Raw genomic sequence first — 25165 nt, 5'->3', positions numbered from 1 at the left:
TCATGAGAAGATAACAGAGATTAAATAACGTCTGGTAGGTTAACATTGAACCAAACACAAGGCTTAAAATGGGAAGAATCAAATTTTTGAAAGCATTCTTTTTTTTTTTTTTAAGCCTTTTCAAAGGACAGTCGGGATTTAAGTACAAGCTTTAATGCCTTCTTATCATTATGCTAAAAACCAAGAGGACTAACAGGTGGGAAAATGTGTGTGCTTGCTAGCACTTGCCAAAAGTCGCTTTTTCTATTGCCCTTCAAAGAATAGTATTTTCAGAGGACAATGTCGAATATGTGAGTAGTGACATTTGTGCCAGTTAGTTAAGTCCCAACAGTGAAGCTCAATTACCTGATTTCCTGATGATTTCCTAACTTTTTGTTAGCTCTATGAGAATGGACAGACACGTACAATGCCCTAATGACTGTCACACCACCAATCAGTGGTCCGCAGTGTGGAACTGCCTCCACAACCTGCCAGTACAGGAGTCAGCCCTCCCTTGAGTAGCTGGGACTCAGTGGTTTGGAGCATACATCCTGGAATTGCAACTGACCTTGGGTCTCAGCTTCCAGACTTCAGGCAAATTGCTTAATCCACCTAAGCCTGTTTTTGCAACTAAAAAATTGGGTAATGCAACACCTGCCTCCTAGAGCTGTTGTGCAGGATAAATGAGGTAATTTAGAAGAGAAACTCACTTAGTAGAAAGTTAGATTTCCTTGTTATATTTATTACTATTACGACTTTGAACAAAATTAACTAGACCATTGTGATATTAGAACTCTTATTTTCTTTCCTTTTTAATATAATTCATCAAGAAAAGGTAGAGCAAGAAGCAACTTAAGGGGAGCAAACTGAACTAAATTAACCCAGCTCTTGTCATTTCACCCTTATTTTCAACCTCATGTTTGTCCCACTCCCAAATGGCAGAAAAATGGAGCCTCCATGGACAATTTTTCCAGGGTAATTTACAATCTGATGATCAGCCCTAACATAGTACATTCTCAGTAGGGTCCTCCAGCAAGTGGATGAGGGGCGGGAAAGCGAGAAGGGATTGAAGAAAATTCTGTTCCAAATTCAGCAGCCCTGATAAAGGGGAGGAGGCTGGAGATGATAGATGAATGGGCAGAGTGAGTGACACAGGACAGGAGCCATCACTTGGTACTGACACAGCGGTCTACCCACAGTGCTTTATTTTTTTGGTCAGAGGCCTAAGTGGCCAAAATCAAGGCAATGGCTGCTTCAGTAACTGCTGTTCTCCTACCTGACAATTACTGGCCTGAATCAATAACCATCCCCAACAATGTTACTGAGGTGGTAATGGAAACTCATAGGATTCTGAATTTTAAGAACTTTCTGGGATGGGGATGTGTTTATCGCCCGAATAAATGCTTCTGGGGGTAGTGTAGATGAATCTTGCCTCTTCTATTGGATGTGAGCAAATCACTAACTTCTCTTATTCTCGGTTTCTTCATTTGTAAAATGGAGATAATGTATGAAGTCTTTTTAGGGAAACAAATGAGATTATGTACGTGCATCTATAAAGGTTTCACCAGGAAACAGATGGCATGTACACTCATACAGTGCTAAGCAAGGAGAGCTGAGGAGAGGAACTACGTTTTTAAATTAAAGCATAGTTGATTTACAATGTTGTGCTAATCTCCGTTGCACAGCAAAGTGACTCAGTCATATACACACACACACACACACACACACACATACATATACACACACATATATATATTCTGTTTATGTATGTTATTTTCAATCCCAGGAGACTGGACATAGCTCTCTGTGCTATAGGACAGGACCCCATTGTCCATCCATTCTAAATGTAATAGTTTGCATCTATTAACCCCAAACTCCTAGTTCATCCCACTCCGTCCCCCTCCCCCTTGGCAACCACAAGTCTCTTTTCCATGTCTTGAGTTTGTTTCTGTTCTGTAGATAGGTTCATCTGTGCCAGATTTCAGATTCCACATATAAGTGATATCCTATGGTATCTGTCCTTCTCTTTCTGACTTACTTCACTTCATATGCTAATCTCTGCATTAGGAGAAGAACTATTTACAATGAGGTGGGTGGGTTTTCAGGAACATCAACAGCAGAAGACACAGCATCCTAGGGCAAGTAGGGCGGCGGAGGGGCGTTCCTGCCTCTAGGCTCGAAGGGCCAGAGGAAGGAGTGTTGACAGTGACCCTGGAGAGGGCTGCTCCACAGAAACTTTCACAGAGGAATGAAGTCAACTGTAGTGACTAGTAAGGGAGGTGCCAGAGGGGTGAATTCCTGACCTATTTCACCTCTGTCCTATCATCTCCCTGTATTACCTCCAATCATCAAACCTAACTGGAAGCCCACTGAAGCATTCTATACAAGCTAGCCTTCTGGAGCCCAGAGAAAGATGGAAAAGGAAGGAAAGTGGGCATGAGGGGGAAATGGAAGACAAGTGGACAAAGGGCACAGGTGCACAGTATTCTGCTTAGCACATAGATGATAGGGAGCTATAATTGCCACAGCGAAGAAAAGAACACACAGACGAGGTGTGCAATTCTATGGGGTGAGTGGGAAATAATTCAAGCCTTTTTCGGAATTGTCCAAAGCTTTATAAATGTTGATTTTCTGAACATTTTCAGGAATGTGTTTCAGTCTGCTTATTGTTAAGAGGATTTTTCCAATAATATTGTCTCAGATGCTAGGTGGTACATGTTCCAAGTAGAAGCTTAATTGTACTGTTTCAAATTTCTGGGGAAAGATACTAAGCATGATAATCTGGGAGTAAACAGTAATTCTGCTGTTAACCAGTTCTTCAATTTTGGCTTCCTCTATCTCTGAAGTGTCATGTTTTTCTAGGGCGTCCTTCTTAGGTCTGTTAATGAAACAACCAGTATTTTAAATTCAGCATTTTCAATAAATGCCACATTGTGTACAGAATTTACCTTTCTTAGTCCAATCCAGAGGAAAAAAAGACACAATTTATGACTGGTGATACAATTTTGCATATAAATAATCTTAAAGTGGGATGTAGTAGTAGTTGGGTAAATTAATATTTTAAAAATCTATTTTTTGTAGGTCAGCAATCTTTCACAAGAAAGGTTCCCTCTCAATTTGTTTTTCTTACCACACCCATGGCATGTGGAAGTACCCAAGCCAGGGATCCAACCTGCACCACAGCAGTGACCCAGGCTGCTCCAAGGACAACACTGGGTTCTTACTCCCTGCACCACAGGCTTCCCCCCATTTTGACTATAAAATTTCAAAAGATGGAGTTCCCGTCATGGTGCAGCAGAAACAATCAACTAGGAACCATGAGGTTGTGGGTTTGATCCCTGGCCTCACTCAGTGGATTAAGGATCCAGCATTGCCATAAGCTTGTGGTATAGGTCGCAGAGGCAGGCCAGAACCTGCATTGCTGTGGCTGTGGCATAGGCTGGCAGCTACATTTCTGATTCGACCCTAGCCTGGGAACCTTCATATGCCACGGGTGCGGCCCTAAAAAGACAAAATAAATAAATAAATAAATAAATAAATAAATAAATAAATAAATAAAAATAAATAAAATTCAAAAGACTTTTCAGAAAATCTACTCTCATTCCCATTCACCCAAATGTAGATTCTGCAACTGCTGTCTCCCCAGGCACAGAGATAACAGACATTAAAAACAAAGAGTTTGAAAACAACTACAGAACAGGAAAACATAAATTTAAAAAAAACAATAAAGTTTACATTATAGGTGACTTCTGTGAATGTTCATCTTAACAAAAATTAGTAATTAGCAAGGACCATCACCTTCCCTTTTGTAAGTTTGTTGTTATCATGTACTTTACTTAAAGAATCAAATAAGATATGATGGAAAAACAAGTTCTTGCCTCATTCTCCCTACAATTCCCTTTCTCAAGAGGCAACCACTTTGAACACCTTTGGTAGTTTCATTTGGTGTTTACCATCATATTCCTAAATGCTTAGAGTGGTACTCAGGTTTCAATTTTAGATATTATCTATTTTCTCATAATGATGAAAAATGAGAATTTAGCGCTTTTACATAGTTTTCATACAGAGTATTTCTCCCTCCCTAATATATATCTTCAAAGAGAGTGGTAATATGCTCTGTGTTCAAGTCCTATTTTGTATTTTTATTATGATGATTTCTTCACTGCCAAAGAAAATGGAGCCCATACTTCTATTTCTTTTATCAATGCTTTGCCGTGAAGGTATCCCTGCTCTCCTGCTCTCCTGCCCTGATGTGGACAGGCTGCCCTCCAGGGCTGCTGCCCAGCTGTGGTCCCAGAACCTCCCCTTGGCATCCTCTCAGGATTCACCTCTCCTGTGCTGAATTCCTGCTTTCCTGGATCCCATACCTATGTCTTCCTAGGTTTACTCCTTAATTTTGATGAAGTATTCCTCCCATGCTTTCTAAGAAAAGGAACATAGGAAGTATATTTTTATACAAGTCTTATGTTTCTTAAGATGTGTTTATTTTACACTTTCATTTGATTGGTAGTTTGGCTAGGTATCCGATTCCAAGTTGGATGTGTTTTACCTCTGAAGTTGGAATGCAATACTCCATTGTCTTCTAGCTTTAGTTGTTGCTGTTGGGCAATTAGATGAAATTCCACCAGAATGTGGGTGGCCCCCCCCTCTTTATTTTTTTTCATTTCAAGAAGCTGTTACAATCTCCCTATTATTTTCCATGTTCTAAAATTTTACATTGATATGTCGTGGCTTAAGTCTGTTTTCATCTGTTGTATTGGGCATTCAATGCTGTGTTGGACACTTCTAATTTGGGGAAAAAAAATCCTCAATTCTGAGAAATTCTGTTATATTATTACTTTGATTTTTCCTTCTTTTTTATCTAGAGTTTCTGAATTAAAGTCTTGGACCTGCTAGATGAATCCTTAATTTTATCATTTTTCTATTTTCCTTTCTTTTTATCTTTTGGTTCTACTTTTTCGTTCCCCAAACATTCCTTTTACTCTGCCATTCTATTTTTGTCTTATGGATGCACTATCTTTTTAAAAAAATTTATTTGAGACTATGTCAGAGGGTTTTTTTTAGTTGTCTTTTTCTACTTATGTTCTCTTTCCTCCACGCACTTAGTTTTTGTTTATTTTATTCTACTAAATCTGTCATAAAGAGTTAAGCAAAACAAATTTCTTGGTAATAAAAGTTAGGTTATCAGTAGCATTTACTCCAACAAAGAAACTCTTAAGAAGACCAGTGCTGGTCAGCATGTTTCCTGAGGTCTTTAACAGAATACAGAAGTCATTATAGTAGATGTTAGTTAGAAAATGGTAAGAAATTATCTTGATATACGTTGAAAACATAAGAGGGTAAAATGTACTTCAGATACATAATAAATATTTTACATGGAGGGGAATCACAGTAGAGTTGATACCTAGGATTTGGTCTGCTCGGCTTATGTTCTTGGAAACTGTTCCCTTCTCTACATATGGTTTCATGAGTACCTACCACATACATGACTTAGTTCATCCCTAACTGGACTTGTCTGGGGTGGGAACCTGATCCAAGGTGATTCAATCACAATTCTTTCCTGGGAACTTTAAAAACTGAAACAGAAAAAAGAAACGAGTATCTTTCTGGATACTTGAACTATAAAATACAGAAACTGAGAGTTTTTAGGAACCATGTTCCTGCCAGGTGAACCTGAGAAGCAGAAGAGTTCAGCAAAAATCTACACAGATACACAAGCAGGTGCACAGAGAAAAGCGACAACAGGAGGATACAGCGTCTCAGAGACAACAAAATCAGCTGTTCCCAAGGCCAGTCCCATCTCTGTCCTGGGTACCTCATTATCCTCATATTCCCCTTTGTCTGAAACCTAGTTTATGTTGGCTTCTCTCTCTGTTGCAGTACAAAAATTCCCACCTAATATGCTTAATTTATACAATGCATTCTATGAACGATGCAATGGACTAAGGCTCTAAGTACTTTATCTCATTAAATCTTTACAACAACCTGTGAGGTTGATTGTTTTGCACATGAAGAAACTTTTGAGATCCAACTACTGTTAAAAAAATGCTATTTAGATGGCCCACAGGTGTCTCAAATAAACAAGTCAAACAGAACCTTTTCTCTATCTGTAAAGTGGGGAAGGCTATTCTCACAGCTTGAATTGCTCTTCTCTCCACACCATCTAACCAGCTCCTGCATACCTTGAGATGTCAGTTAAACGTCCTCAGAGAAGACTGTCTTGGCTACTCAATCTAAAGCAGGTTCCCCAGTAGCACCTACTACAATTTTCTTCAACAACTGTAATTACAAGATAGTTAACATCCTGTTTAGTTCTTTTGCACACTCCTACACTACCATATGAACCCTAGTTCAAACCAGTGTTGTTTGCTATTACAGATCCTGCTTCAAGCAAAGTCCACGGCACAAGGAGGATGCTCCATAAAAGTGTTTGGATAAATTAAAGATTTTGTAATAGCCTTTCATGTATTTGTGAATGAAAAATGTTGCCTGCCATATCTGTAAACAAAGGATGCCGTAGCTATCAAGCCATCACATCACAGCCACCGTGACGGTGAACACCGAGGGGACTCGAGATAGAAATAAGATGCTTGCCATCAAGTCATCAGCCTCAGCAGCCAACAGGGTACCCTGAGGAGACTCAGGATGGGAAAACACAGGATACTGGCCCCAAAAAACTGAGGGGCATATTAAAGGAGTGATTTCAGTGAGTCTGGACTCTTGCACTTTCCTACACACAGAAAAGCAGTAAATTCCTTACGATGTCTTTTCTTTTTTTTCAATTAAAAAAAAATTTTTTTTTGTCTTTTTAGGGACGCACCTGTGGCATATGGAGGTTCCCAGGCTAGAGGCCGAACCTGAGCTGAAGCTGCCAGCCTACACCACAGCTCACAGCAATGCTGGATCCTGAACCCACTCAGCAAGCCCAGGGATCCAACCCGCGTCCTCATGGATACTAGTGGGGTTTGTTAACCACGGAGCCACGACGAGAATGCTGGAGAAGTCTGCTTTTCTTTAATTAATAGTAATCGCAGTTGGCCTTAAAAAGACAAAAGACAAACCAAACCAAACCAAAAAACAGTAATCTTGATGTTTTGACTACCTGGTCTTTATTGAAAGAACCCCTTTATGCTTGGCTCCTCCCTCACCTCTTCAGAGTCGTTCCCCAGAGCTATCTGAGAAGCTGTCTCCCCGTCTTGACCTCCCCAAATTATCTACCGAATAAAACAAAATTTTCAGCTTTTAGCTCGTGCGTTTTCTTTCAGCTGCCATATCTCTGAGGCTATATGCAGCAACTTTCAACACCTATTTCCCGAGCCACTGGAACATGGCACTCTGCTAGGCCTGGTTGAGACACAGAAAAAAACTACAGCAACTCTCCTGCAGGCATTCACAGTAGAGCATAAGCCTCAGCCAGAGAAATAATGATGATGCAAGGGGAGAGGAGTTACCACAGAGCTATGAACAAAGTAAGGTGGTGACAAAGGAGGAAGTCAATGAGACATGATCCAGGAAGTTCAAGTGAGGCAAAGAAAGGCATGGCCAGGGTTCCAACAGTCAGATTCTTTATAATGTCTCTATGCTAACACAGCTTTCCCCTATACTCTCCTCCAGTTTACAAGTTCTGGAGCAGTGAAATGCGAATATCTTCTCGAGTAGTGAAATGCGAAACCATATAATTCTCTTGAGTTTTATGATCATCCCTTTCACCTGGCTTAGCTCCATATCAGTCTGTTAAGACACAGCCTAGCTACCTGCCTCAGCCCAGGCCTCCAGTAAAGGTTAAACCTTTTTTCCTTCCGCACTGCCAGATCTGCTTTTCCTGGTGCTGGGATTAGAGGACCATGGCTTCGGATCCCTTGCAACACTCAAAGGATAATGGTGCTCTTTCAAGACACTGTCCCAGGTGTTCTCATTACAATGGGTGACTGTCTTCTCTCCCACTGAACTCTAACCAGGAGCCCCACCCCAATGCAGGTTAGGGACTATTCCTCTAGTTGATGAAGGATCCAATTCTTTTTTCTCTTATCTTCCCTACATCTTTGTTATGCCTCAGGAACTTTTTACATAAAACCTTTGCATGTGTATATGTGTGTAGGTGACTGGCGCTAATCTAAAGAAAAACAAAGGATTTTGGCAAATCACTATTAAATCTACAAAGGATGCAACAGGAGGAAAGATATAGTTCTTATGTAACTGTGTACTTTTAAAATCTCAGTATTTTAAACATTTATCATCGCCATGTAGTTACACCAGTGACCCTAGAAATTAGACACCCCCTCCAAAAAATAATTTCCCTTAGAAGACCCCAATGAAATAGAACAGACAAAAAGAAAAAGTCTTGTTTTGTGTTCTGACTTGAAAGAACTATGAGATGGGAAAAAAAAGAGAAATTGCTAAATTAAAACATCTCCATTTCTATCCAAAAGCCTGCTTCATCCACTGATGAGTATTAATTGGTACCCACCTGAGGGGCCAGCTTTGCATTGAGAACCCCAACTCTAGTTGCGGATGGAATTCCATCTCTGTCATTTATTACTTAACTCTGTGTGCGTAGCTCCCGCATCTGTAAAATGGACACATACATTAGGATTATCTCACGGGTTTGCCAACTGAATAAAAAGTCAATGCATGTATCGTGCTTAAGAATATCTGATGGAGAATATTTAATCTTAACTTTAATTTCCTTTCAGCACTGCGGTTAACGCCAAGTGTCTTTGAAGGGCACTGAAAAATTCCTAAAGTGAAACTATTTGACTAAATTAAATGCTACTTGAGGTCACCCTATATCTCTAAATAGAGGCACAGAGGGATAACCAAGAAGTAGCCAGAACTCCAACACAGCCTTCTCGGTGCCTTAGAGAATGTTTAAGCCTTGCAAATAGATGGGTTCCTCAAAATTAAGTTCGCAGTCATCTGCAAAGCTGTCTCCCCGCCTCCGCCCCCACCGGAGAGCTATAGGCCCGGGTCTCTGTCAGCTCTAAGCGCCCAATCCCAGTTATCTCCAAAACGCCCCTCGTCTCCGGTCACCCTGCCATTCTCCAGCCCCGCCTCCGCCCACTCAGGTCTTCCACTCCGAGCTCCGCTCACTGGCAGCGCCCCAGAGCCCCAGGAGGGCCTCGCGCTGGGGCGCCTCCGCCGGGCCGGGCCGGGCCGCCCCACTGCGCATGCTCCCCGCCGCGCGGGTGGGGTGCGCGGGGCCGGGGAGGTCTCGGCCTGACGCCGGCCACGCAGCGGCCGGAGCGCGCGCCTCGGGGCGGCGGCGTCCTGGAGACCCCCGAGAGATGGAAGCGGCGGCGCCGGCGGCGGTCGAGGCGGCTGGACGCGAGGAGCTCGGTGAGTGCTGCGCGCGGGCCGACGTGGCGCGGCGATGCGCGTCCGCGGGATGCACCAAGGCCCTGGGTCCGCGCCCGGCCTGGGCGGGGGAGGCGGGGCGGGCACCCTGGCACTCGCAGACCTTGCTCCGGGCGTCGGGGATCGCGTTGCTTGTCTCTGGACGGGGAGGCGCGCACGGTGGTTTGCCTGTTGTTATTGGAGTGGGTCGTGGCTCTTGGGAATGCGGATCTGGCACAGGTTTGAATGTAAAAGTGGCTAGGCAGACGTCCTCGGGACTTGTGGGATGAGCTCAGGCGTGGTTGGTGAATGACCTCGGGATCAGCACCTGCATAGGAACCGGTTGTCGGACCAGCAAGCTGGGTCAGGCGAAAAGCCAGGCCCTCCAGAGGGCATCAGAATGAGAAAGAGGGAGAGAGGGAGAGTGAGAGAGAGTGAGAGAGAGAGAGAGTGTGTGTGTGTGTGTGTTGACGGGTGGCGCCGTGCACTGGTGTGTGCGTCAAAGGCAAGCCAGAGCCTGCGCTGTGGCTGCTCGCACTGTGTGGGTTTTTTGTTTGTTTGTTTCCCCCCCCCCCGCCCCCCTCCCCCAGCGATGCTTTAAGGAAGTTGTCGTAGTTTGGATTTTCAACGCGGCAACCCCAGTCCGAGTCCCTGGTGAATCCTAAGTTCACCCACTGCCACCCCAGGAGTGGCCAGCGGGACGTGCTGACCAGACTGAGATATGTCTCACTGAGATATGTCTCACTTGGCAAAGTTTGTTTTCCAGCTTCCCTCTGACCTCTTGGAGACAGGAAATACAAAACCTTGTTGATGGTTTCCCCCTGTCAAAAGGAAGACAAAACTGGGGATGGGGTAATAATAATATTGTTGCTCCCAGTTATATGTGTTGTATTTAGGAATATTTGAATTCTATGCTGAATGATTAACTGATTAAAAGAGGAGTTGAGCTTAAAAAATATTATAGTATTTATATAGTATAATATAGTATATGTAGTATAGTAGAGAACATAAGTTGACGTTCCTGTAATAATGTGCAGGGCACTTGGCAGTTGATTTCTTTCAAGTCACAGTAATGGTAGAAGTGAATAGTAACGTTTTACTGAATGTTTACTGCGTGTTAGGAAGTGTAAGTGCTTTATATATGTTCTGTCTCTTTTAATCCTCATGACAGTGGGTGAGGTAGGTGGAATTATGATCCCTTTTTTATAGATACAGTAATTTTAAGCTCATTAATGGCCGTACTCAGCTATGAACTCAGGTTCATCTGTTTTAAGTTCATTAATAACCCATTTTAGTGAGGATGTGGGGAAATGTGCATTCTCATGAATTGCTGGTAAGAGCAGTGTATTATGTTTATCCTTGAAAATGCACATGATCCCTTGGTCCAGCATTTCTATTTTATTTATTTATTTATTTTTATTGTGCAGCTGATTTTTTTTGCAATTGTTATAGTTGATTTACAATGTTCTGCCAATTTCTGCTATAGAGCAAAGTGACCTAGCCATGCATTTATATATACACTCTTTTTTTTCATATTATCTTCCATCATGTTCTGTCACAAGTGATTGGATATAGTTCCCTGTGCCATACAGCAGGACCTCATTGCTTATCCATTCTAAAGGTAATAGTTTGCATCTACTAACCCCAAGCTCCCAGTCCATCCTTCTATCTCCTGCTCCCCCTTGACAACCACAAGTCTGTTCTCCATGTCTGTGAGCCTGTTTCTGTTCTATAAATAGGTTCATCTGTGCCATATTTTAGATTCCACATATAAGTGATATCATATGGTATTTGTCTTTCCCTTTCTGACTTATTTCACTTAGTCTTAGAATCTCCATTTCCATCCATGTTGCTGCAAACAGCATTATTTTGTTCTTTTTTATGGCTGAGTAGTATTCCATTGTCTGTATATTCCACATCTTCTTAATCCATTCATCTGCCAATGGACACTTAGGTTGTTTCCCAGGTCTTGCCTGTTGTGACTAGTGCTGCAGGGGTGCATGGCCCAGTGTTTCTATTTATAGAACTATTTCCCAAGAAAATGTCACCTAACATACTTACATCAACTCATGTTCATTATGTTATTTACAAAAGAGAAAAGCTGGTGACTATCTAAATGTCCAATTAAAGAAAAAGTATTTCGGTAAATTGTGATACAGCCATATAGTTATATATACTGAAAAGCCATTTAAACTCATATGGGAAGATGTTCAGCATACGCATTTTTACTAACTGAAAAATGTTTCTAAATTATTTTAATGTTTTAAAGTTATGCCTGTTCACTAATACAACACATAGTCATGGAATTTCTCCTAGGTGCTAGGTACCGTTTTAGGCGTTTGGGATATATCCATGAGTAATACAGATCAAGATCCCTGCTCTCATGGAACTTATAAGAGGAAGCAGACAATAAGCAGTAAAGATAATTATCAGTTAATTTATAGTAAATTAGGCTAAAAGTGCTGCGGAAAAAAAAGAGCAGTGTAAGGGACGTCAGAAGTGAGGGTGGGGGCTGGGCACTTGATAATGTTTTATAAAGTAGTCAGATTGGACATTATTGAAACGGTGGGACTTGAGCAAAGACTTGAAAGAGGTGAGGGAACCAGTCAAGTGCATATCTGAGGAACGACTATTCCAGGCAAAAAGAACCGCTAAAGACAGAACTAGCGAGGAAGGCAAGGAGGTGGAAACAGAACGATCCAGTGGGGACGAGGCCAAATTCCATAGGGTCTTGGAGGTCCGTGTAAAGGCTTTGGCTTTTACTCTGAGAGAGTGGGGAACCAGTGCAAAGTCCAGCAGAGGAGAGTCATGATCTGACTTAAATTCCAAAGAATCACACTGGCTGCCATGTAAAGAACAGATTGTGAGGGGCAAAACTAGAAGCAGGATATTTCTGCAATTCAGCAGAGTGTGGTAGCAGCAGTGGCTGTGGAGAGAAATGCTTAGACTTTGAGTATGTATCAGAAGTAGAACCAGAATGTGGAGTTCCAAAGTTCCCATCGTGGCTCAGTGGTTAACAAATCCGGAACCATGAGGTTGTGTGTTCGATCCCTGGCCTCACTCAGTGGGTTAAGAATCTGGCGTTGCTGTGAGCTGTGGTGTAGGTTGGTGGCTACAGCTCCGATTAGACCCCTAGCCTGGGAACCTCCATATGCCATGGGTGCGGCCCTAAAAAAAAGACAAAAAAAAGTAGAACCAGAATGATTTCCTAGCAGATTAGATGAGGGGTGAGAGTGAGACAGAGGAGACAAGGACCCGAGTGTCTGGAAGAATGAATTTGCCATCAACTGAGATATTGTGGTGGTTTGATAACTTGTCTACACATTCTTTGATGTTTCTCTCTTCAAGGGGAGGAGCTTAATTTCCTTCTCTTTGAGTGTGGACTATATTTAGTAACTTGCTTCTAATGAATAGATTGTGGTGGAAGTGGTGAGGTTTGACTTCAAAATGGGGTCCTGAAAGGCATTCATTGGGCCTTGTTCTCTTTGGGATCAGTTATTTGAGGGAAAGCCAGCTGCTATGTCGAGAGGACACTCAAGCAGTGGTAAGGAAGGGCCCATGTTGCGTGGAACTGAGGCCTCCTGATGCCAGCAATGAGTTGTTACACAGTAATAAATATCGGGTACTGATGGGAAAAGCCAGGAGCAGCAGGCTTGGTGGTGGAGATCAGGACCTCAGTTTGGGGCAGGCTAAGTTTGAAATGTGCGTTAGACATGAGGGTGCAGATGTCAAGTGGGCAATTGGATGTATGTCTGTAGTTGGTGAGAAGTCTGGTCTGGAGATGGGCACTTGGAAGTCAACAGCATGTAGGTCATATTTAAAGCCGTGGGACTGAATGAGAACATCCTGGAGTGAGTGTAGGTGTGGGTGTAGACTCTAAAATGTTACCAGTGGTAGTTTCTAGATGATGCGGTAATTTTAATTTCAAAAAGTTGCTTATCTATACATTTTAAGATTTTCTACAGGGCCCAAATATTATTTAGTTTAAAAAAGAATTTTAAAAATTGGGTGTCTATGTGAAAAGCACAGGTAGAATTGTTAAGATACAGGTGTTTTTTTTTTAATATTTATGTAACTAGCTTAAGGTCTGCACTTTATTTTACAGAGAATAGGGAACTTCGGGAAGGTTTCTTGCTGTGCATATTTTCTCTACATCAGAAGTGAATAAAATAGTTCCTGTTCCCATATAGTAGTTTATAGATTTAGGTGGCAACGTTATGTTATTTTTTTAAAAAAGAAACTGTTTCTACTTTCTTTGAGTTTATCCATTGCCAAAATATAAATAAGTGGTTGATTTTATTTTGTTATTCTAACAGTAATGCAAGTTTATTACTTTCTTATTTTTACATTTTCTAAAGAAAGACAGAAGAAGGCATTCATGCTTTCATGGTCTGTATATATCCTAGCTAACTTATACTTTGATATATTTCCTTTCTTTCACTTTGATTTAACTTTTAAAAATATCGTTGCACTTACAGTGTGATTATCCAGCTTTTTCCTACTCAGCAGTTGATATATTTGTCCTGTTTCAGACTTCAAACCATAATTTAATGTCAGTGGCAAAGTTTATAAAGTGCCTGTGCTGTAGTTATTTTAGCAATTGCCTAATTATTGCACATTTAGGTTGTTTACAAATTTTCAACATAAATGCTGCTTCAGTTAACATCTTTCTGTAGAAATTCTTTTTTTCATATACTAGATTTTTAGAAGTGGAATGATTTAATGAAAGAGATGAATGTTTTAGAGATTTTAATACATATTGCTAAATAAATGTGATTTTTTATTATTTTGACTACAACTGTAAATTTAGGTTGATTTTAGATTAGGAACTTGATGTGAAAACAACTGTTTGGGCAATATAAGAGAGCGTAAGAATGTTCAAATTGTATGTACCATTAATATGTACATATGGTGTATGACATATGGTTTATAATATTGAATGAAGCTAGTGTTTCTTATCTATATTTTTCCATTTATAAATAGAAATAATTTTGTCTAGGTAGTTTTCTATCCATTGCATAATAGTGTTTTATTTTATAAGGCACTGTCAATTTTTTAAAATTGAAGTATAGTTGCTATATAATATTATATAAGTAACAGGTGTACAATATGGTGATTCACAATTTTTATAGGTTATACTCCATTTAAAGTTATTATAATTTATTGGCTATAGTACCCGTGGTGTAAAATATATCCTTGTAGCTTATCACCAGTTTGTTCTCTATATCTGTCAGTCTGCTTCTTTTTTGTTATATTCATTAGTTTGTTGTATATTTTAGATTCCACATATGAGTAATATTATACAGTATTTGCCTTTCTCTGACTTCTTTCATTAGCATAATGCCCTCCAGTTCGCTCCACATTGCTGAAAATGGCAAGATTTCATTTTTTTTTTGTGGCTGAGCAGTATTCCATTGTGCCATCTATAGACTCAATGTAATCTCTATCAAAATACCAATGCTATTTTTCACAGAACTGGAACAATTACTTTTAAAATTTGTATGGAAACACAAAAGACCCTGAATAGCCAAAACAACCTTGAGAAAGAAGAACAGAGCTGGAAGAATCATGCTCCCTGACCTCAGACCACAGTAAAAAGCTACAGTATCAAAACAGTATGGTACTGGCACAAACAACAGAAACATAAATCAGTGGAATAGGAGAGAGAGCACAGAAATCAACCCACACGTTTAAGGGCACTTAATCAGTGACAAAAGAGGTGAGAATATACAGTGGGGCAAAAAAGTCCCTTCATTAGGTCATGCTAGGAGAACTGGACAGCTACGTGTAAAAGAATGAAATTAGAACATTCTCTAATACCATATGAGGCATTGTTAATTCTTTAAAAATGTTTTTATTTTTATTTTTTTGGCTGCTCCCACAGCATGCAGAAGTTCCTGGGCCAGGGATCCAACCCATACCAAAGCAGCAGCCTGAGCCACAACAGTGACAATGCCAGATCCTTAACCCACTGAGCCATCAGGGAACTCCAAGGCATTGTTAATTATTTTATTATTATTATTCTTTTTATTTTTAGGACCACACTTGCAGCATATGGAAGTTCCCAGGCTAGCTGCAACTGCCTGCCTACTCTACAACTACAGCAATGCAGGACCCTAGCTGTGTCTACGACCTACACCACAGCAATGCCTATCCTTAACTGACTGAGTGAGGCCAGGGATTGAACCCACATCCTCAGGGATACTAGTCGGGTTCGTAACCTGCTGTGCCACAACAGGAACTGTTAATTCTTAACTATAGGAATCACATAGCCTTTTTTAGAGCTGTGCAATTCAATCCTTTGGCCAAAAATGATAATAAGACATTAGCAAATAATACTTTCTGTGTAATGTAAATTGGATTTTGTAATTTTCAATTACTTTGCATAAGTATTCCAGTTTTATTTCATATGTTCTTAATTCTGTTAAATCTTATACCATGTTAGACGTTTACGTATTTGTCTCCTTCATGAGTCTTTATTTGCTTCTCCCTGGCATGATGTATTTTGTCTGTAGGCATACTCAATATTATAACACATTTTGTAGCTCTGTAAGTGTTTAGAATTATTAATTATTCATAGTAAATGAATTAATTTCATGTCAGATTTACAGTTAAAAATCCTGTACAGCATACTTTTCTTCTCATATTTCATTATGTATGAAGGGGAAGAAAACTAATATTTATTGATTACTTATGTGCCAAGGATGAGGCTCTAGCCTTCAAATATATGATCTCATTTCATTATCACAGAATGCCTGTGAAGCAGAAGTTATTACACTCATTTTCTACATGAAAAGATAGGCCCAGAGGAATCCTGGTTAAAATGTAAATCAGATCATGTCATGATCAAACTCAAAACTCTGCCCTTGTCCAGCATAGCAGCCTTTAGCCATGCAGGCACCTGAAATATCATTTGTCCTATTTAAAATCTGCCGTAAGTGTAAAACACACAGTGGATTTCCAAGACTTAGTACGAAAAAGAAAATGTAAAATATCTTGTTAATAGTTTATGTTGATTACATGTTGAAATGATAATATTTTGGATATATTAGATTAAATAAAGTATCATTAAAGTTAATTTTACCCATTGCTTTTTTTTTTTCCTTTCCTTTTTTAAAGTGTGGTTACTAGGAAATCTTAAATTGCTTGTGGCTCCCACTATATTTCTGTTCTACACACTGCATGAGTGGCTTTTGTGCCGCTCAAACTGGTGTACAAGGCTGTTTGCTGTGTGTCTTCTGTTGCTTTCTGATCTCTCCTCTTGCTATGCTCCCCGTTGCTCACTCCTCTCTAGCATCTTCCTGCTTAAGCACACCAGGCTGTCTACATCCTCAGAGCCTTTTCCTTTGTTGTTCCTGTGTGGCTGTGGCTGTGGCTGTGGCTGTGGTATAGGCCAGCTACCGCAGCTCCGATTCAGCTCCTGACCTGGGAATTTCCATGGGCTGCAAGTGTGGCCCTAAAAAGAAAAAAAAAATTCCACTCTCTCAGGCCTACTTTAGCCATCTATCTAAAGTTACAGGTGCTCCCTCCCAATCCTTGTTTTTCTTCTTAACGCTTAACACTAGCATGTTCTCTATTTTACTTATTTAGTGTCTCTTCCCCACTAGAATTTGAGCTCCATGAGGGCAGGAATTTTGGCTAGGCTTCAGTAATGGCTTAATCTCCAGCATCTAGTAGTACCTGACAGATATTGGGGCTCCCTTAATAATTGTGCAACTGAATTGAATACAGTTGCAACCACTTTAACTGAATACATTCAATCAGGAGGCCTAGACCTTTTGTGACCAAGAGCACTCACCATTGTAGAAACTGGTGAGAGGCGATGACAGTCCATTACAGAGGCTCTGAAGAAGGGCCAGAAACCAGTGAAACACGTGGGAGGACTTGTGCCTGTGCACCAGCTCCTGCAAATTGCGCTGCCTGCAGTGCTGAAGTGCATGAGAGCCAACTTAGACTTTGCCACTTTCCTCACCAGCAAATTAGAAGGTGAGCCATCACATTTGTTGTGTCAGGAAGAGCAGCTCCACTGGGCTTAGTCGGCTCAGGCTGCTGTAACAAAATACCGCAAGTTGGGAGACTTGAACACCACCTTAACATCTCACAGTGCTGAAGGGGAAGTTGGAGGTCAGATGTCACCTGATCCAGTTCCTGGTGAGAGGCCTCTTCCAGGTTCACAGATGGTCATCTCCTTGCTGTGCCCTCCCGTGGTGGGAAGAAAGAGAGCTTGATACGCTTCCTCTGCTTATAAGGATACCTCTCGTCATGGGGTTCCGCCCTCACGACTTCATCTAAATCTGCTAAACTGCCAAATCCTCACCTCCTAATCCTATCCCATTGGGCTGGTGGGTGGATTTTCAGCGGGTGAATTTGGGGAGCAGTACGTACATGCAGTCCATAGCATCTGGCTACCCGCTTCCACATCCAGATCTTTCTAGGAATCCATTGATCATGTCATCCACCCTCTGCACAGACTTTCAATGCCCATTTATAGTACTGTTCCCTGTGGACACAATGGGGTACATCACATCTCTGGAACTTACTCACTTCGCATAACTGAAACTTCAAACATGTCGATTAGCTTGTCGCCGTTTCCCCCTCCCCACAGTCCCTGCAAACCACCATTCTGTTCTTGCTTCCTCTACGAGTTTGACTGTTTTAGATACCTCTCGGGGGTGGAATCATGCAGTATTTGAACTTCTGTGACTAGCTCATTTCATATAGCATAATGTTTTCAGAGTGTGTTAATGTTGTTGCCTATTGCAAGATTTCCTTTTTTACGGCTAGGCAATATTCCATTGTGTGTATATACTCTGTTTTCTTTATCCGTTCATCTGTTGATGGACATTTAGATTGTTTCCACATCTTGGCTATTGTGTATAGTGCTGCAGTGAACATGGGAGTGCTAGTATCTCTTCAAGTTCTTGGTTTCAGTTCTTTTGGATGAATATGCAGAAGTGGGATTGATTGTTGGGTCATATGGTAGTTTTGTTTGAGAATTTCTTGAGGAACCTTCATACTAGTTTCTATATTGGTTGCAACATTTTGCTTTCCTACCAACTGTGAACAAGGATTCCACTTTTCTCCACATCCTCGCTTACTCTCATTGAATTCTGTTTTTGATAATGGCTACCCAAATGTGTGTGAAGTGATATTTCATTGTGATTTTGGTTTGCAGTTTCCCAATGATTACTGACATTGAGCATCTTTTCCTATGTCTGTTGGGCATTTGTATGTCTTCTTTGGAGAAATGTCTTTAGCCAATTTATTAATTAGGTTATTAGCATTTTTTTACTCTTGAGTTGTAGGAGTTTCTTATATACTTTGGAAATTAATCTCTTATCAGATATATGGTTTGCAAATATATTCTTTCATTCCGTCGGTTGGCTTTTCACTCTCTTGATTGTTTCCTTTGCTGTGCAGAAGCTTTTTAGTTTGATGTAGTCCCACTTACCTATTTTTGCTTTTGTTACCTGTGATTTTAGTGTCATAGCCATGAAATCATTTCCAGAACCCAAATCCAAAGCTTTCCCTCTATGTTTTCCTGTAAGAGTTTTAATAGTTTTAAGTTTTACACCTAAGTTTTTAATCCCTTGAGTTGATTCTTGTGGAAAGCATAACAATCCAGTTTCATTCTTTGAACGTGGATATCCAGTTTTCCCAGCACCATTTGTTGGAAGTGACTGTCTTTTCCCTACTGTGTATTCTTGGCGCCCTTATCGAAGATCAGCTGCATAGATTGATTTCTGTGCTCTCCATTCTGTTCCATTGATCTGTATGTTTGTCTTTATGCCAATATAATGTTTTAATTACAAAAGACCTTAATAGCCCAAACAGTTTTGAAAGAGAAGAACAAAGCTGATCACACTTATTGGTTTTAAAATATATTACAAAGCTAAAGAACCTTCCAATATCTTAAAGTATAACTTTAACTCTTATGAAAAACCGTTGTGTTGACTTCAATTTAGCTGCCTAAATCCTAATCTCACAACATATCCTCCCCCAAACATGTTAATTCAACAAGGAGTACAAGTAAACATGTTAATGAAATTATTCTTTTAGCATTAATTGGAGATCAAGGATACAAGCTTCAGACAACCTGTAAATAGAAAAAATAACCAGCAGATTTCCAACAGAGTTCCTGTCGCTGCTGCAGACAAGGAGAGTGGAGGAGGGGTCTTTCAAATCTGTGGAAAAGAGGGGAGGAGAGTGGGAGGCTTGATATAGAAGCACAGTGAAAATCTCCCTCAGAAAGAGAAAATCTAAACTAAAATGTTAAAAGTCTAAACAGGTCAGGTCTGGGAGTTGGTAATTTGCAGCACTGAGTATAGGGAAGGAATCTGAACATTAGCAAGGATAGAGGGGGCAACCTTGGCAAAAAGGAGGAGATAAAAAAAGCAGTGGCGAATCAGTGGCCATCATCAAAAAGTCTACAAACAATGAGTGCTGGAGAGGGTGTGGAGAAAAAGGAACCCTATTACACTGTTGGTGGAATTGTAAATTGGTGCCACCACTGTGGAAAACAGTATGGAGATTCCTCAGAAAACTAAAAATAGAGCTACCATTTGATCCAGCAATACCACTTCTGGGCATCTATCCAGAGAAAACCACAACTCGCAAGGACACATGTACTCCAGTGTTCATTGCAGCACTATTTACAATAGCCCAAACATGGAAACAACCTAAATGTCCATCAACAGAGGAGTGGATAAAGAAGATGTGGTACATATACACGATGGAATATTACTCAGCCATTTAAAGTAATGAAATAACGGCATTTTTAGCAACATGGATGCACCTAGAAATTATCATGCTAAGTGAAGTCAGACAATGAGACACCAACATCAAATACTTTCACTGACATGTGGAATCTGAAAAAAGGACAGACTGAACTTCTTTGCAGGACAGATGCTGACTCACAGACATTGAAAAACTTATGGTCTCCAGAGGAGACAGTTTGGGGGGTGGGGGGATGTGGTTGGGTTGTAGGATGGAAATCCTGTGAAACTGGATTGTTATGATCATTATACAACTACAGATGTGATGAATTCATTTGAGTAAAAAAAAAAAAAAAAAGCAGTGGCGATAACTCTCAGGTACCTGGAAATAAGGAGAAGGAAGAAAGTAATGGGGGAAACTGAAGATCAGGCAGAAATGGAAGAGAACTAGAAGCCATGCCAGTTACTTCCTATCATCCCTGATAACTCAACATCATCCATTAAATAAACTGAACTTTACTGACAGAAGGGAATACTTGCACACTAGGATCCCTGTCCATGAAATGCCTAGCAATAAGAGAAATCATAAATAAAGGGTAAATTACAGAGTTCCAGGTTAGCTCAGCAGTGACGAACCCAACTAGTATCCATGAAGATGCAGGTTCAATTCCTGGGCTCACTCAGTGGGTTAAAGATCTGGTGTTGCCACAAGCTGTGGTGTAGGTTGAGGATGCAGCTCAGATCTGGCGTTGCTGTGGCTATGGTAGAGACCAGTGGCTGTGGCTCTGATTCAGCCCCTAGCCTGGGAACCTCCATATGCCACCAGTGTGGCCCTAAAAAGACAAAAAGAAAAAAGAGTAAACTGCAGGATGTCTAAGGGAAGATACATTGAAATGATAATTTGAGTCACTGAATTTCGAAGAAGAATTTAAATGAGGTAAAGAAAGACATTAAAAAGGTCCTAGAGAAGGTAGTTGAAGTGAAGACAGAGGAAGATGATCCAGCATGTAATTGGAATCCCTGAAGAAGAAAAACAAAATATTTGAACCCAATTCTTAAAAGATGTAATCCAAGAAAATTTTCCAGCAATAAGAGTAAACTTAAGTCTACGTACAGAAGGGCCACTGTGTCCCTTCTGCCTCAGAGTGCCCAACCCCAATACATATCATAGTAAAACCATTCGACTTTAAAAACCAAGGAAAATTCCTCAAGCAAAAAGAACAAATTACGTAACGGCTAAGAAAATCAGACTTTTGAGAGTAGCATACAAAGTAAAGTAAGAGTGGAGCAGTATTTTCAAGAAACTCAAGGATAGAAAGTGTAATCCAAGGATGTGACACCTAGCTGTCCTTCCTATCAAGCTACAGAAAAATAGTTTAAAACATGTAGCACTTGGGGGATACTGTGCCTCTGATCCGTTCCTGAGGAATACACTAGAGCAGTGGTGTTCAGAGTGTAGTCCCCAGACCAGCAACATCAGAATCACCTGGGAACTTGCTAAGAATGTATATTCTCAGGTCCACCTCAGACCTGCTAAATCCAGAGTTTCGGGGTGGAGTGTATCATTTTGTGTTTAAGCAAGCCCGGCAGGTCATTCTGATGTGCCTTCTATAGCAGGAGAAGAAACTTCTTCCAGCCAAGGAATGATTGAAGACGCTTTGGCAGAAGACTGATTGCAATCCTTTAATATATTGATTGTAGATTTATGTCTAAGACCTGGGTGAGAACATGATTGGCAAAGCCGTACATGAAGCATTAAAGTATACTGCCAAGGTAGAAAGAATACAACTGAAAAATGAGAGAATAAGAGACAGAGAAAGGCAAAAGTAGAACAAGACCAGTAGTTGTTGTATAGGTGGAAGTCAGAGGATACTATTTAAAACTGACAAACAAGATAGTAAAAGATTAAGAAAAAAAGGTGATTAAAGTTATCATAAAAGATAAGAGGCAAAGGTAACTGGTAGAATAACTCAGTTAAATGCAGTACATGATCCTGTGCTGAAAAAAATTACTGAGAGAACTTTACTGGTACAAATGATGAAATTGGAAGATAGAATGTAGATTGCATAAAGTATGGATCAGTATTAAACTACCTGAAATTGATAACCGTAATGTGAATACTCAAGAATATGTTCTTGTCTTAGAGAAAACATGCTGATGGTATGGTCAAGCACATGATGATATATGTAACCTACTCTCAAGTGTTCATAAAAAGTGTTAAACATTTGAGAGAAAAAAGCAAATGGGAAAGTGTTAAAATTTGGTAAGTCTATAAAAGATATGTTTTTTTGTACCATTCATACAAGTATAATGTAAGTTTGAAATTATTCTAAAATACAAAGTTTTAAAAAATTATGTCAATCAGTCATTTCCAACTAAATCATTTAGGTTCCCCCAGTTCCCTGTTACATAGGTTTATTGTATGTATTTGAATGGAATAAACTTTCACGTCTTTAGAATATTTTCAGACTTTACTAATGCATTATCAGTGATCTTAATTCATTTGAATTTAGTGGTTCTTACTAGAACAAGATAGTGATGACTAATGTTATTTTTCTCCCTGAAAGGAGCAAAATTATGCTAAGAATTGCTAGATGTAAGAGCAGATTTTGATGCTATAAAAGATTGGAATGACTTTATAATTTTATAAAAGTATTAAAAATATGATTGCCAGGAATTCCACTCCTGGGTATTTATAGAAAAACAACAATTCGAGGAGCTATCTGAACCCCAGTGTTCATAGCAGCACTATTTACAATAGCTAAGATACCGAAGCAACTTATGTGTCCATCACAGATGACTGGATAAAGACTTGGCCCTAAGAAAGAAAGAAATGTTGCCATGTGCAGCAACATGGATGGACTTGGAGGGTATTATGCTAAGTGAAATTAAGTCAGACAGACAAATACAGTATGATAGCACTTATATGTGGAATCTAAAAAGTATAGCAAACTAGTGAACATAACAAAAAAGCAGACACACAGATACAGAGAACAAAGTAGTGGTTACCGGTGGGGAGAGAAAAGGGGGGAGGGGAAATAGAGTCCTGGGGGACTAAGTGGTACAAACTATTAGGTACAAAATAAGCTACAAGGATATGTTGTACAACATGGGGACTACAGACAGTACTTATAACAACTATAAATGGAGCAGTGCCTTTAAAAATTGTGAATCACTGTGTCATACACCTGTAACATATTATATTGTACAGCAACTGTATTTACATTAAAAGAATTAAAAATAAAAAATAAAAATATGGTTGCGATATGTATTGAGTATGATGTGAAGCTAACAAGAGATGAAAATTCATTTGATTATTTCTTCACATTTTCATCTCGTAATTCTATCATCATTTACTGTAAACCTCATGCAGACAAAGCAGAAATCGTTTTGTATTGAATACGTATGCTTTTCACTTTGCAGTGTTTATTAGTCCAAGCAAAATATCCAGCAAATAAGTTTAGTTGTTTCTTGCTATATATATTAAAACCTAAGAGTATTAATATAAATGAACTTATAGTGGAAATGGTAAAAATGAGTAAAGCATTATGTTCTGTTATTAAAAAATTCATTTACACTAGCTTTAACTCAATTTTTAAAATGATGGTGAAGGACTTTGTTGTTCTTTTTTAAAGATATGGATGTAATGAGGCCCTTAATAAATGAGCAGAATTTTGATGGAACATCAGATGAAGAACATGAGCAAGAGCTCCTGCCTGTTCAGAAGCATTACCAGCTTGATGATCAAGAGGGTATTTCGTAAGTGTTAGGTTTATATGTCGTTTATTTTCTTCATTCAGTGTTTTAGGCAAGGCGCTTAACTAGATAATGTAGAAGACACAAAGATGAGCAAGACATCGTCCTGCCCTCAGGGTGATTATGCTGTATTTGGGAAAGAAGAAATACATCTAAATTTCAGAGCAGTGTATAGGAATTACTACAATGATGATACATATCAAATGTTATGGATCTTGCAGGAAAGGAGACCTGATTGAGAAGAATGGACATTTTAAGAGAAGGGGCTTCTGAAATGGTTAGGAGTTAGAAGGGGGGAGATAGGTAGTAAACACGTCTTTATGTTGAGTGAATGATATGAAACAAAGTCAGCATCTCAGGAAAGCAGTGGACTGTTTTTAAACCTTTTTGATTGTTTTGTCATTATTAATAGATTTGAATGTTATTATTTCACTGGTAATTGAATAGTAGAGTAACATTTTAATTGACTAAATTAAATAATGTAAAGAATAATGTAAAGTAAAAAATTCCAGGCAAGCATTTTTGTTTTATAAGTTAAAATTTTGTTCTATTCCTCCTAGTTTAATTTGTTTTTTTCTTATCTTTTTTGACTTTCAAATGTCTGTTGGAAACTTTTTAGGCGAAATCTCTTGGGAGTTGATGCTGTCTAAAAGTTAATAGTATTTACTTTACCTGATGATACACATAGTTTTAGAATTGCATTTTTTTGTTTTAATTAACTTCCTCTGAGGTTGATAATCATGGGGAACCCCATATGACTTCTGGCCCCTTCAACTTCTGGTTGAATGCCAGTGTTATTTGAGTCCTTGCCTAGATGAATTTCCAGTTCCCTTGTAAGTACTACTACCTCCATCGTATGATTTTAATAGCTTTTGTCCTAAAAATGTTTAAATTTTACAACTTTTACTTTTCAGATTTGTACAAACTCTTATGCATCTTCTTAAAGGAAATATTGGAACTGGCCTTTTAGGACTTCCACTGGCAATAAAAAATGCAGGCATAGTGGTAAGACTCGTCTTTGTATTCTGACGTTAATACACAGTTACCAGTCGTAATGTACAGCAAAAAGTACAGCCTAACATCTGGCCTAGTCCAGTATAACCTGGTCAGGGTGACAATAAGATAATCATTTAGTTATTGTATTGGTAATAATTCTGTGAACTATGATAATTAATACTAATGAGAATTAATTATTCTTTTCATTTCTACTTAGTTACTTATTTTATAGCATTTGGCAGAAAGATTCTAAAATAGTACCTGATTTTTCCATGTATAGTTATATCTTACTGTTTTTGGGGTTTTTAGGAATTTAAGTAATGTATTCATATCAACAAATATATTTGTAGAGCAGATTATTTCTGTTGGTAAAATTTTGTGGTTTT

The 25165-nt window shown here is 39.5% G+C and overlaps 1 protein-coding gene and 1 long non-coding RNA gene across 3 annotated transcripts in view; one reads left to right on the top strand and one right to left on the bottom strand.

The window, feature by feature from the left end:
* Positions 1–1998: 1998 nt before the first annotated feature.
* Positions 1999–9780, bottom strand: LOC125110604 (uncharacterized). The gene is made up of 4 exons (XR_007130675.1): positions 9437–9780; positions 8447–8545; positions 5458–5555; positions 1999–2857 (listed from the first exon to the last, which is right to left on the bottom strand). It is a non-coding gene; the product is annotated as an uncharacterized LOC125110604 (long non-coding RNA).
* SLC36A4 (solute carrier family 36 member 4) overlaps positions 9151–25165 on the top strand; it is a 49590-nt gene continuing 33575 nt past the window's right edge. The window contains exons 1-3 of one of the 2 annotated variants that reach the window (XM_047751966.1): positions 9151–9315; positions 23663–23786; positions 24698–24788. In XM_047751966.1, the coding sequence (XP_047607922.1) occupies positions 9264–9315; positions 23663–23786; positions 24698–24788 (267 nt within the window). In that variant the 5' untranslated portion in view covers positions 9151–9263. Of the gene's footprint in view, positions 9316–10905; positions 10934–23662; positions 23787–24697; positions 24789–25165 lie in introns of those variants that run through there. The other variant, XM_047751967.1, reaches the window with a different exon arrangement.

Source organism: Phacochoerus africanus, chromosome 11, assembly GCF_016906955.1.
Source record: "Phacochoerus africanus isolate WHEZ1 chromosome 11, ROS_Pafr_v1, whole genome shotgun sequence".
Taxonomy (NCBI): domain Eukaryota; kingdom Metazoa; phylum Chordata; class Mammalia; order Artiodactyla; family Suidae; genus Phacochoerus; species Phacochoerus africanus.
The sequence above is the reverse complement of the archived record's forward strand: the minus strand, read 5'-3'. Positions and strand labels throughout refer to the sequence as shown.